This window comes from Salmo salar, chromosome 12, assembly GCF_965601325.2.
Source record: "Salmo salar chromosome 12, fSalSal1, whole genome shotgun sequence".
NCBI classification, from domain to species: Eukaryota; Metazoa; Chordata; class Actinopteri; order Salmoniformes; family Salmonidae; genus Salmo; species Salmo salar.
In genome coordinates, this window is record NC_138302.1 from 11,357,501 (window position 1) to 11,371,221 (window position 13,721).

Here is a 13,721-nt window from a genome sequence, read left to right on the forward strand (position 1 = left end):
ATTAGTCTCCCAGTCCCTGCCGCTGAAAAACATCCCCACAGCATGATGCTGCCACTACCATGCTTCACCGTAGGGATGGTACCAGGTTTCCTCCAGAAGTGACGCTTGGCATTCTGGCCAAAGAGTTGATTCTTGGTTTCATCAGACCAGAGAATCTTGTTTCTGATGATCTGAGAGTCTTTAGGTGCTTTTTGGCAAACTCCAAGCGGGCTGTCCAAAGGGTCTGAATACTTACGTAAAAAATAACGCATTTCTGTTTTTTATTTTCAAGAAATTTGCAAACATTTCTAAAAACCTGTTTTTGCTTTGTCATTATTGGGCATTGTGTGTATATTGCTGAGAATATATATATATATTTCATTTTTCTTAATCCATTTTAGAATACGGCTGTAACGTAACAAAATGTGGAAAAAGTCAAGGGGTCTGAATACTTTCCGAAGGCGCTGTATATTATTATATTATGCTGGGGTTTGGAATTGAACCCTGTATTGACCTAACAGGATGGAATGGACACTATACACTGCTACAGTGTAGCCAGGGGAAAGGGACCTGGGCTGTGGTTTGGAATCGATCCTTGTGGTCCATTTAACAATAATAAGTACATTTCTCTTCTCTTCTTTCATATCAGTGACTGTCTGTTCTGTCTCAAATCCTATTTCAAATCGTACTGTCTCCTCTGTTCCCATGGTAGTATTTATTAAAAGTCGACTTTGGGCAAAAAAACACAAAACTGTGGGCTTTAAACTGTATAACTGATCAATGCACCATCATACCAGGTCATGTAATGCTTTACAAACACAAGATAGATGGATGAAGAAGATATTTGGTTACTAAAGTGCCGTTTCTTACCTTTCTCTACAGCTTCAGTCCAAAATGAGATCCTGTGAAATGGCGTCAACACATACTGGAGGAGCTAATGGTTAGCTACAGTAGCTAGCCTAGCTATCAAACTAGCCATGTCTGTCGCGGCGCTCATGGAGGAGCTACTGGTTAGCTACAGTGGCTAGCCTAGCTATCAAACTAGCTATGTCTGTCGTGGTGCTCATGGAGGAGCTACTGGTTAGCTACAGTGGTTAGCTACAGTGGCTAGCTTAGCTAACAAACTAGCAATGTCTGTCACAACGCTCATGGAGGAGCTACTGGTTAGTTACAGTGGCTAGTTATGACCAGAATGACACATTGATGAAGCACCGAAGGCGCACCCTATTTCTGTTTGAAAAGTGAGGAAGAGGCGGAGTTGGATCTTTTTTTTTACGTGCCCAAAGTCGACATTTTATTTATTGACCCTTATTTGACCAGGTAAGTTGACTGAGAATACATTTTCATTTACAGCAACCACCCGGGGAAGAGGAGAGAGAATGAGCCAATTGGAAGTTGGGGATGATGAGGTGGCCATGATGGTATGAGGGCCAGACACCATTTAGCCAGGACCCTACTCTTCGGATAAGTACCAATGGGAGAGTCTCTGGTTCTATCTCTCTCCATCTACTGGATATCATTGAACTAGGCTCTGGGCACAGTCACGATGGAAGTAGAGAATCGTCTTGTTTCACATTCCATAAGGATGCTTTCTGTTGAGGTAACATTCAAAGAGCAGAAGTGTCCCATTTCTATACGTTTTGTTGAGATGGTGACACTGTTTAGTTGGATATGTCGTTATGTCCAGGGAAGCCCTATGGCCTGGTATAGTGACCTACTGGGGTCATTGTAGCTACGCTAGTCACTAGCTGTACACAGTGTAAAGCAGGGGTATTCAAATCTTACCCGTGGCGGTCCGAAGTACTGCTGGTTTTCTGTTCTACCTGATAATCCCTAAACGTCAGCCACCTGGGGCTGTTGTGTGAAGATGGTATCTCTTCACCCGTAGCACAATTCCTTTGGAACTTGTTTTAGATTGTATCAGCAGCGGCAGAATTCCTGTCCACTATTCCGGAACCTACAGACATTGTCCCGGCATGTTCTGGAGCAGAATGCTTTTCCATGTGTATCCTGGAGGAAGGGAAACTTTCTTCAAGCTTTCAGAGCAGACATATCCAGCTGTGTGTTATATCATCTCACAGATAAAGACCATAAACCAAATATAATTTTATGTCACATGCTTCGTCAACAACCTACTCACAGTTCAAACCTTTGGCAGCCCCTCCCCTCTCTCTTTCTTTCTCTCTTTCCTTCCCTTTCATCTTCTACCAGACATGCATCATTCCCCCACCCCCTTCCTGCTCTCCCTCATCTGGTTCTCTCTTTCTCTCTTTTTTGATTCAGACAAACACCCCTCGCTATCTCTTTCTCGCTCTCTTTCTCTCTCTCTCTCTCTCTCTCTCTCTCTCATTCTGTCCCTTATTCTCAGTCTCTCTCTCTCTCTCTGTCAGATATCAAATCAAAATCCAATATTTTTTTTTATAAAGCCCTTCTTACATCAGCTGATATCTCAAAGTGCTGTACAGACACCCAGCCTAAAACCCCAAACAGCAAGCAATGCAGGTGTAGAAGCACAGTGGCTAGGAAAAACTCTCTAGAAAGGCCAGAACCAAGGAAGAAACCTAGAGAGGAACCAGGCTATGAGGGGTGGCCAGTCCTCTTCTGGCTGTGCCGGGTGGAGATTATAACAGAATATGGCCAAGATGTTCAAATGTTCATAGATGACCAGCAGGGTCAAATAATAATAATCACAGTGGTTGTCGAGGGTGCAACAGGTCAGCACCTCAGGAGTAAATGTCAGTTGGCTTTTCATAGCCGATCATTCAGAGTATCTCTACCGCTCCTGCTGTTTCTAGAGAGTTGAAAACAGCAGGTCTGGGACAGGTAGCACGTCCGGTGAACAGGTCAGGGTTCCATAGCCGCAGGCAGAACAGTTGAAACTGGAGCAGCAGCACAGCCAGGTGGACTGGGGACAGCAATGAGTCATCAGGCCAGGTAGTCCTGAGGCATGGTCCTAGGGCTCAGCTCCTCCGAGAGAGAGAGAGAGAAAGAATGAAAGAGAGAATTAGAGAGAGCATACTTAAACTCACACAGGACACAGGATAAGACAGGAGAAATACTCCAGATATAACAGACTGACCCTAGCCCCCCGACACATAAACTACTGCAGCATAAATTACTGCAGCATAAATACTGGAGGCTGAGACAGGAGGGGTCGGGAGACACTTTGGCCCGTCCGACGATACCCCCGGACAGGGCCAAACAGGCAGGATATAACCCCACCCACTTTGCCAAAGCACAGCCCCCACACCACTAGAGGGATAACTTCAACCACCAACTTACCATCCTGAGATAAGGCAGAGTATAGCCCACAAAGATCTCCGCCACGGCACAACCCAAGGGGGTCGCCAACCCAGACAGGAAGGTCACGTCAGTGACTCAACCCACTCAAGTGACGCACCCCTCCTAGGTACGGCATGGAAGAGCACCAGTAAGCCAGTGACTCAGCCCCTGTAATAGGGTTAGAGGCAGAGAATCCCAATGGAGAGAGGGGAACCGGCCAGGCAGAGACAGCAAGGGCGGTTCGTTGGTCCAGTGCCTTTCCGTTCACCTTCACACTCCTGGGCCAGACTACACTCAATCATAGGACCTACTGAAGAAGAGTCTTCAATAAAGACTTAAAGGTTGAGACCGAGTCTGCGCCTCTCACATGGGTAGGCTGACCATTCCATAAAAATGGAACTCTATAGGAGAAAGCCCTGCCTCCAGCTGTTTGCTTAGAAATTCTAGGGACAGTTAGGAGGCCTGTGTCTTGTGACCGTAGTGTATGTGTAGGTATGTACGGCAGGACCAAATCGGAAAGATAGGTAGGAGCAAGCCCATGTAATGCTTTGTAGGTTAGCAGTAAAACCTTGATATCAGCCATTGCCTTAACAGGAAGCCAGTGTAGGGAGGCTAGCACTGGAGTAATATGATCAAATCTTTTGGTTCTAGTCAAGATTCTAGCAGCCGTGTTTAGCACTAACTGAAGTTTATTTAGTGTCTTATCCGGGTAGCCGGAAAGTAGAGCATTGCAGTAGTCTAGTCTAGAAGTGACAAAAGCATGGATGAATTTTTCTGCATCATTTTTGGACAGCAAGTTTCAGATTTTTGCAATGTTACGTAGATGCAAAAAAGCTGTCTTTGAAACAGTCTTGATATGTTCGTCAAAAGAGAGATCAGGGTCCAGAGTAACGCCGAGGTCCTTCACAGTTTTATTTGAGATGACTGTACAACCATCGAGATTAATTGTCAGATTCAACAGAAGATCTCTGTTTCTTGGGACCTAGAACAAGCATCTCTGTTGACATCAAAGTGTTCAGAGTGTGTGTGATCTGTGTGTTGGATCTGACACACACTGCTCCCCGAACTTCTGCTCCCGTTACCCCAAAGCAGGAGTGAGTGTGTGTTGTTAGCTCCGGTACCGCTTGCCGTGCAGTAGCAGAGAGAACAGTCTATGACTCGGGTGGCTGGAGTTTTTGGCAAATTTTCAGAGGAAGGCCCCTAAAAATTGCCCCCCTCACCTCTATTTTTACGATGCTGTGTATCAATGGCTAGGCTAACAGGTAGCCTACAGAATGTAGCCTATTCTTTCATAATAAAAGTGTCTGGTATGGTCATTTAAAAAAAAAATATCAAGATCAGGGGTAAAATATCCCTGGACTGTCCATATTTTACATTTTCGACTACATCAAGTCAATCAGTTATTTGTTCCAGAAGAGAGGGTTCGGAATGGAACCCACGCTGACACAGTAGGCCTATATGTGTGCGCAGACGGCAGTGGCCCTAACGATACATCACCCCCGGCCATGATTGAACTACATTTTGACAGTTGATTCATAACCTTAGGTTCACTAGAAACCTTCAGATTTCCTCTTTTATACATATATATATATATATATATATATATATATATATATATATATATATATATATAATATATATATACATACAGTTGAAGTCGGAAGTTTACATACACCTTAGCCAAATACATTTAAACTCAGTTTTTTACAATCCCTGACATTTAATCAGAGTAAAAATTCCTTCTTTGGTCAGTTAGGATCAACACTTTATTTTAAAATTGTGAAATGTCAGAATAATAGTTGAGAGAATGATTTAATTCAGCTTTTATTTCTTTCATCACATTCCCAGAGGGTCAGAAGTTTACATACACTCAATTAGTATTTGGTAGCATTGCCTTTAAATTGTTTAACTTGGGTCAAACATTTCGGGTAGCCTGCCACAAGCTTCCCACAATAAGTTGGGTGAATTTTGGCCCATTCCTCCTGACAGAGCGGGTGTAACTGAGTCAGGTTTGTAGGCCTCCTTGCTCGCACACGCTTTTTCAGTTCTGCCCACAAATGTTCTATAGGATTGAGGTCAGGGCTTTGTGATGGCCACTCCAATACCTTGACTTTGTTGTCCTTAAGCCATTTTGCCACAACTTTGTAAGTATGCTTGGGGTCATTGTCCATTTGGAAGACCCGTTTGCGACCAAACTTGAACTTCCTGACTGATGTCTTGAGATGTTGCTTCAATATATCAACATAATTTTCCTGCCTCATGATGCCATCATTTTGTGATGTGCACCAGTCCCTCCTGCAGCAAAGCACCCCCACAACATGATGCTGCCAACCCGTGCCTCACGGTTGGGATGGTGTTCTTTGGCTTGCAAGCCTCCCCCTTTTTCCTCCAAACATAACAATGGTCATTATGGCCAAACAGTTCTATTTTTGTTTCATCAGACCAGAAGACATTTCTCCAAAAAGTACAATCTTTGTCCCCATGTGCAGTTGCAAACCGTAGTCTGGCTTTTTTTTATGGCGGTTTTGGAGCAGTGGCTTCTTCCTTGCTGAGCGGCCTTTCAGGTTATGTTGATATAGGACTCGTTTTACTATGGATATAGATATTGTTGTACCTGTTTCCTCCAGCATCTTCACAAGGTCCTTTGCTGTTGTTCTGGGATTGATTTGCACTTTTCGCACCAATGTACATTCATCTCTAAGAGACATAATGTGTCTCCTTTCTGAGCGGTATGATGACTGCGTGGTCCCATGGTGTTTATACTTACGTACTATTGTTTGTACAGATGAACGTGGTACCTTCAGGCGTTTGGAAATTGCTCCCAAGGATGAACCAGACTTGGCTGATTTCTTTTGATTTTCCCATGATGTCAAGCAAAGAGGCACTGAGTTTGAAGGTAGGCCTTTAAATACATCCACAGGTACACCTCCAATTGACTCAAATGATGCCAACTAGCCTATCAGAAGCTTCTAAAGTCATGACATCATTTTCTGGAATTCTCCAAGCTCTTTAAAGGCACAGACAACTTAGTGTAAGTAAACTTCTGAACCACTGGATTTGTGATACAGTGAATTATAAGTAATCTGTCTGTAAACAACTGTTGGAATAGTTACTTGTGTCATACACAAAGTAGATGTCCTATCCGACTGGCCAAAACTATAGTTTGTTAACAAGAAATTTGTGGAGTGGTTGAAAAACAAGTTTTAATGACTCCAACCTAAGAGTATGTAAACTTCCCGACTTCAACTGTATATAGATATATATATATATATAATGTAGATGTAAAAATCATGAGCTGTGTTTTTCTACCTCACTAGTCTCAATGTCATCTTTACATCTGATATTATATTTTTATTTTATTTTAATTTCACCTTTATTTAACCAGGTAGGCCAGTTGAGAACAAGTTCTCATTTACAACTGCGACCTGGTCAAGATAAAGCAAAGCAGTGCGACATTATCAAACAACACAGAGTTACACATAAACAAACATACAGTCTATAACACAATAAATAAATCTATGTACAGTGTGTGCAAATGTTGAAGAGTAGGGAGGTAGGCCATAGAGGCGAAATAATTACAATTTAGCATTAACAACGGATGTGCAGATGATGATGTGCAAGTAGAGATACTGGGGAGCAAAAGTGCAAGAGGGTAAGTAATAATATGGGGGTGAGGTAGTTGGGTGTGTTATTTACAGATGGGCTATGTACAGTGATCGGTAAGCTGCTCTGACAGCTGATGCTTGAAGTTAGAGAGGGAGATTTAAGACTCCAGCTCCAGTGATTTTTGCAATTTGTTCCAGTCATTGGCAGCAGAGAACTGGAAGGAAAGGTGGCCAAAGGAAGTGTTGGCTTTGGGGATGACCAGTGAGATATACCTGCTGGAGCACGTGCTACGGGTGGGTGTTGCTATGGTGACCAGTGAGCTGAGATAAGGCGGGGCATTACCTAGCATAGACTTATAGATGACCTGGAGCCAGTGGGTTTGGCGACGAATATGTAGTGAGGGCCAGCCAACAAGAGCGTACAGGTCACAGCGATGGGTAGTAAATGGGGCTTTAGTAACAAAACGGATGATTCTGTGATAGACTACATCCAATTTGCTGAGTAGAGTGTTGAAGGCTATTTTGTAAATGACATCGCCGAAGTCAAGGATCGGTAGGATAGTCAGTTTTACGAGGGTATGTTTGGCAGCATGAGTGAAGTAGGCTTTTTTGCGAAATAGGAAGCCGATTGATTCTAGATTTAATTTTGGATTGGAGAAGCTTAATGTGAGTCTGGAAGGAGAGTTTACAGTCTAACCAGACACCTAGGTATTTGTAGTTGTCCACATATTCTAAGTCAGAACCGTCCAGAGTAGTGATGCTAGTCGGGCGGCAGGGTGTGGGCAGCAATCGGTTGAAGAGCATGCACTTAGTTTTACTTGCATTTAAAAGCAGTTGGAGGCCTCGGAAGGAGTGTTGTATGGCATTGAAGCTTGTTTGGAGGTTTGTTAGCACAGTGTCCAAAGAAGGGCCAGATGTATACAGAATGGTGTCGTCTGCGTATAGGTAGATCAGAGAATCACCAGCAGCAAGAGCGACATCGTTGACATATACAGAGAAAAGAGTCGGCCCGAGAATTGAACCCTGTGGCACCCCCATAGAGACTACCAGAGGTCCGGACAACAGGCCCTCCGATTTGACACACTGAACTCTATCTGAGAAGTAGTTGGTGAACCAGGCGAGGCAGTCATTTGAGAAGCCAAGGCTATTGAGTCTGCCGTTAAGAGTGCGGTGATTGACAGGGTCGAAAGTCTTGGCCAGGTTGATGAAGACGGCTGCACAGTACTGTCAATTATCAATGACGGTTATGATATCTTTTAGGACCTTGAGCGTAGCTGAGGTGCACCCATGACCAGCTCGGAAACCAGATTGCATAGTGGAGGAGGTACGGTGGGATTCGAAATGGTCGGTGATCTGTTTGTTAACTTGACTTTCAAAGATTTTAGAAAGGCAGGGCAGGATGGATATAGGTCTATAACAGTTTGGGTCTCGAGTGTCTCTCCCTTTGAAGAGGGGGATGACCGCGGCAGCTTTCCAATCTTTGGAAAGCAGCTGATTCTGGGCGAGAGGGAGGATGATTTTGATACCTGCCACTGGTCCTCATTGACTCGACTGCCCCTGCATGGAGAGAAGGAGAACTGCAGGGTTTGTAGTGAACGTATCTAAATCACGAGGCTAATTTGAATATCCTGTTTCGCAGGAAAATGATCCACGACAAAATGAAGATCTGACGTCTGTATGTATAATGTCCAGCTCTACACGAGATTCTCCTGTAGGAGTTAGTGATGGGGGGGCGTTCACTTGAGGCCGCTTTGTGTTAATTTACAATCAACTTCCTCTTCTCTTCCTGTACCCTACAATGCTCATTGTGACATCATATCCTCTTTCCCGCCTCTTGTGTTTCTGTCAAAATGGTCCACAGAAAAGGGAGCCAACCCGCTGGGCGCAGACCTCAGTTCAACATCTAGTTTTGATGTACATTTGATTGAGTTGTCCACTAACGTGAATTCAATAGTATGTTTCAACCTGAAGTCAGTTGATTTAGGTTAAAAGGTGAGAGCGAAAAAAAGACAAACATTCCCCAGATTCGATTATGTTGATGACTTTCTGCTAATCCAATCAGTTTTCCACGTTAATTCAACGTCATCACAATTTACATTTTTTTGTTGTTGTTGAAATGACGTAGAAGCAATGTAGATTCAACCAGTTTGTGTCCAGTTGGAAAGGCTTGTTTCTGTACAGGGCCAAAATCGGATTATTGACATGTCATTTTAGGATCCAGGTGGTTGTGATGTCATATCCTGTCTGTCTCTCTCTCCCCAGTCGGTGCTGTTGCTAGGCGGAATAGCGTTGGTGTGTCTGGCTCTGGACCTCCTCTTCCTCCTCTTCTACTCTTTCTGGCTGTGCTGCCGACGACGCAAGAACCATGACGACACACACTCTCACTCACACACACACCAGCCCCCCAACCCTGACTGCTGCTGTACCGCCTGGTGTGTCATCATCGCCACACTCGTTTGCAGGTTAGTGGTAACACACACACACACACGCAGGGCTACATGGATACACACACGGATGCGCGCACACACACACACACACACACACACACACACACACACACACACACACACACACACACACACACACACACACACACACACACACACACACACACACAGGGAGGGAGGGAGATTAGACACTGAGTGGACAGAACATTAAGAACACCTGGTCTTTCCATGACAGACTAACCAGGTGAATCCAGGTTGACCTCTGTGATGACATGATATAGTATATAAGGACATAGTTCTACCAGTCTGTTGTAGATCAGCTCTATGATGACATTATACAGTATCCTCTATAAGGACATAGTTCTACCAGTCTGTTGTAGATCAGCTCTATGATGACATTATATAGTATCCTCTATAAGGACATAGTTCTACCAGTCTGTTGTAGATCAGCTCTATGATGACATTATATAGTATCCTCTATAAGGACATAGTTCTACCAGTCTGTTGTAGATCAGCTCTATGATGACATTATATAGTATCCTCTATAAGGACATAGTTCTACCAGTCTGTTGTAGATCAGCTCTATGATGACATTATATAGTATCCACTATAATGACATAGTTCTACCAGTCTGTTGTAGATCAGCACTATGCTGACATTATATAGTATCCACTATAAAGACATAGTTCTACCAGTCTGTTGTAGATTAGCTCTCTATCTGTTCTCTCTCTGTGTGTGTGTGTCTCTCTCTTTGTCTGTGTGTGTGTCTCTCCCTTTGTCTGTGTGTCTCTCTTTGTCTGTGTGTGTGTCTCTCTCTTTGTCTGTGTGTGTGTGTCTCTCTCTTTGTCTGTGTGTGTGTGTGTCTCTCTTTGTCTGTGTGTGTGTCTCTCTCTTTGTCTGTGTGTGTGTCTCTCTCTTTGTCTGTGTGTGTGTGTCTCTCTCTTTGTCTGTGTGTGTGTCTCTCTCTTTGTCTGTGTGTGTGTCTGCTTCAAAGGCCTTCTTCATCTAAACTAAAAAGCGTAAATGTATTTTTGGGGCTAAATCTGTTGAAACCTTTAAAGGCCTTGGGGGACATAGCCTGTATATAACCTGTATATAGCCTGTATATAACCTGTATATAACCTGTATATAACCTGTATATAGCCTGTATATAACCTGTATATAACCTGTATATAACCTGTATATAGCCTGTATATAGCCTGTATATAACCTGTATATAGCCTGTATATAGCCTGTATATAGCCTGTATATAGCCTGTATATAACCTGTATATAGCCTGTATATAGCCTGTATATAGCCTGTATATAACCTGTATATAGCCTGTATATAGCCTGTATATAGCCTGTATATAACCTGTATATAGCCTGTATATAGCCTGTATATAACCTGTATATAGCCTGTATATAACCTGTATATAACCTTATATAACCTGTATATAGCCTGTATATAACCTTTATATAACCTGTATATAGCCTGTATATAGCCTGTATATAACCTGTATATAACCTGTATATAGCCTGTATATAACCTGTATATAGCCTGTATATAACCTTATATAACCTGTATATAGCCTGTATATAACCTGTATATAGCCTGTATATAACCTGTATATAGCCTGTATATAACCTGTATATAACCTGTATATAACCTGTATATAGCCTGTATATAACCTGTATACAACCTGTATATAACCTGTATATAGCCTGTATATAACCTGTATATAACCTGTATATAGCCTATATATAGCCTGTATATAACCTGTATATAACCTGTATATAGCCTGTATATAGCCTTTATATAACCTGTATATAACCTGTATATAACCTGTATATAGCCTGTATATAACCTGTATATAACCTGTATATAACCTGTATATAGCCTGTATATAACCTGTATATAGCCTGTATATAGCCTGTATATAACCTGTATATAACTTGTATATAACCTGTATATAACCTCTATATAACCTGTATATAACCTGTATATAGCCTGTATATAACCTGTATATAACCTGTATATAACCTGTATATAGCCTGTATATAACCTGTATATAGCCTGTATATAGCCTGTATATAACTTGTATATAACCTGTATATAACCTCTATATAACCTGTATATAGCCTGTATATAACCTGTATATAACCTGTATATAACCTGTATATAACCTTGTATATAGCCTGTATATAACCTGTATATAACCTGTATATAACCTGTATATAGCCTGTATATAGCCTTTATATAACCTGTATATAGCCTGTATATAACCTGTATATAACCTGTATATAACCTGTACTGTACTGCAGAAATAAGGAAAGAATATTACTAATACATGTCCATGGAAATGATCTGGAATTTGGGAGAACTAGGAGAACTGGGGGACCTGGGAGACCTGGAAGAACTGGGGGACCTGGGAGAACTGGAAGAACTGGGGGACCTGGGAGAACTGGGTGAACTGGGAGACCTGGGAGAACTGGGGGACCTGGAAGAACTGGGTGACCTGGGAGAACTGGGTGACCTGGAAGAACTGGGGGACCTGGGAGAACTGGGAGAACTGGGGGACCTGGAAGAACTGGGGGACCTGGGAGAACTGGGAGAACTGGGGGACCTGGGGGACGTGGGAGACCTGGGGGAACTGGGAGAACTGGGGGACCTGGGGGACGTGGGAGACCTGGGGGAACTGGGAGAACTGGGGGACCTGGGGGAACTGGGAGAACTGCGGGACCTGGGAGAACTGGGGGAACTGGGAGAACTGGGGGAACTGGGAGAACTGGGGGACCTGGGAGAACTGGGGGACCTGGGAGACCTGGGGGAACTGGGAGACCTGGGGGAACTGGGAGAACTGGGGGACCTGGGAGAACTGGGGAAACTGGGAGACCTGGGGGAACTGGGAGAACTGGGGGACCTAGGGGAACTGGGAGAACTGGGAGAACTGGACCAGTTTCATTAGCGCAGTTGGAAGCTAAATACTGCTGAACTGTTACAGTATACTGTAAGGTAATCAGTTCTGTATTTTGGGGAAAATCCCTGGAATTTCAGTGTTTATAGAACAGTTTCTACACCAAGGTCATTGACCCTGTAACCATAGTAACATGGCCAGGAGGGGAGAGAGAGAAAAAGAGAGAGAGAATCTGCAGTGACTTGTTTAGGCTTTCTCTCTCTCTCTTTCTCTCTCTCTCTCTCTCTCTCTGGTAAACAAGTGTATTCTGTCTGTTCAGTGTGAAGCAGTGTGATACAGAGTGATGTCAGATTAGCCCAGTGTTTTTGAAATAGATTATTTAGGTCATATTGGACCCTTTGGCTGGCTGGGGTACACACACACACACACACACACACACACACACACACACACACACACACACACACACACACACACACACACACACGTTATCGTCACACACTTCTACACTGACTTGCATCTTCCTTGGCAAACACATTTCAAACACTGCACTCTGCTTCTCTCTCTCTCTCTTTCTCTGTACCATTCTGTCTCTGTTCTCTCTGGCCTAGAAAGGTTGCCATGGAGACAGCAGCAGATTTGATGCAGATGGCATATTCATGATGTAGTGGAGAGACAGGGAGCTGTGTGTGCCTGACTGGTGACTACATGGTAGCGATGTGTTTAGCAGGTTTAAATATTTGATGATTAACTGTTATAGTTGATGTTAAATATTTGATATTGAGCTCTTTCTCGCTCTCTCTGGCTGTATGTGTAGTTCTTCCGTTATTTCTTATTGTTAGTTGGTTGTCATGGGAGTTGTTTGCCAGGGCTTTCTGGGCCGATGTAACCAATCACATGGAATCACTGTCATTGGAAGACAGGATAGATTGACTCTGTAAGTCTCTATAGGCCTATGACTGTAACTGTCCATGGGCTAACTAATTATATGTAGGGCTTGACATTAGCTTTTTAGCTTTCGGACAAGTAGGACAGATTTTTTACTTGTTCAAAAGCTTAAGTCACTTGTCCAGTCACTTGTAACACAATGTTTACATAACTGTATGATGCAAGAAACCACTTTACAAAATAAAATGCATGACAATTTTTTTTACTATAGAGAATCAGACAAAAATGTAGGCTACACTCTGCCTATAGGCTTCAATATGCAAAAAAAGCCAGTCTCAGAATACAACACTGTCCCTTTAAGGCTCTCCTAGAGGGTCTCCTAGAGGGTCTACTAGACTAGAGGCTCTCCTAGACTAGAGGCTCTCCTAGACTAAAGGGTCTCCTAGACTAGAGGCTCTCCTAGACTAGAGGCTCTCCTAGACTAGATGGTCTCCTAGAGGGTCTCCTAGAGGGTCTCCTAGAGGGTCTCCTAGAGGGTCTCCTAGAGGGTCTCCTAGAGGCTCTCCTAGAGGGTCTCCTAGAGGGTCTCCTAGACTAGAGGCTCTCCTAGAGGGTCTCCTAGAC

The 13,721-nt window shown here is 43.3% G+C and overlaps 1 protein-coding gene across 2 annotated transcripts in view; it reads left to right on the forward strand.

The window, feature by feature from the left end:
* The window catches only part of ttyh3b (tweety family member 3b), a 56,170-nt gene that overhangs the window by 10,673 nt on the left and 31,776 nt on the right, over positions 1–13,721 (forward strand). For both annotated transcript variants that reach the window (XM_045690662.2, XM_082958570.1), the window contains exon 2: positions 9,129–9,328. In XM_045690662.2, coding sequence (XP_045546618.1) covers positions 9,129–9,328 — 200 coding nt within the window. The remainder of the gene's footprint in view (positions 1–9,128; positions 9,329–13,721) is intronic.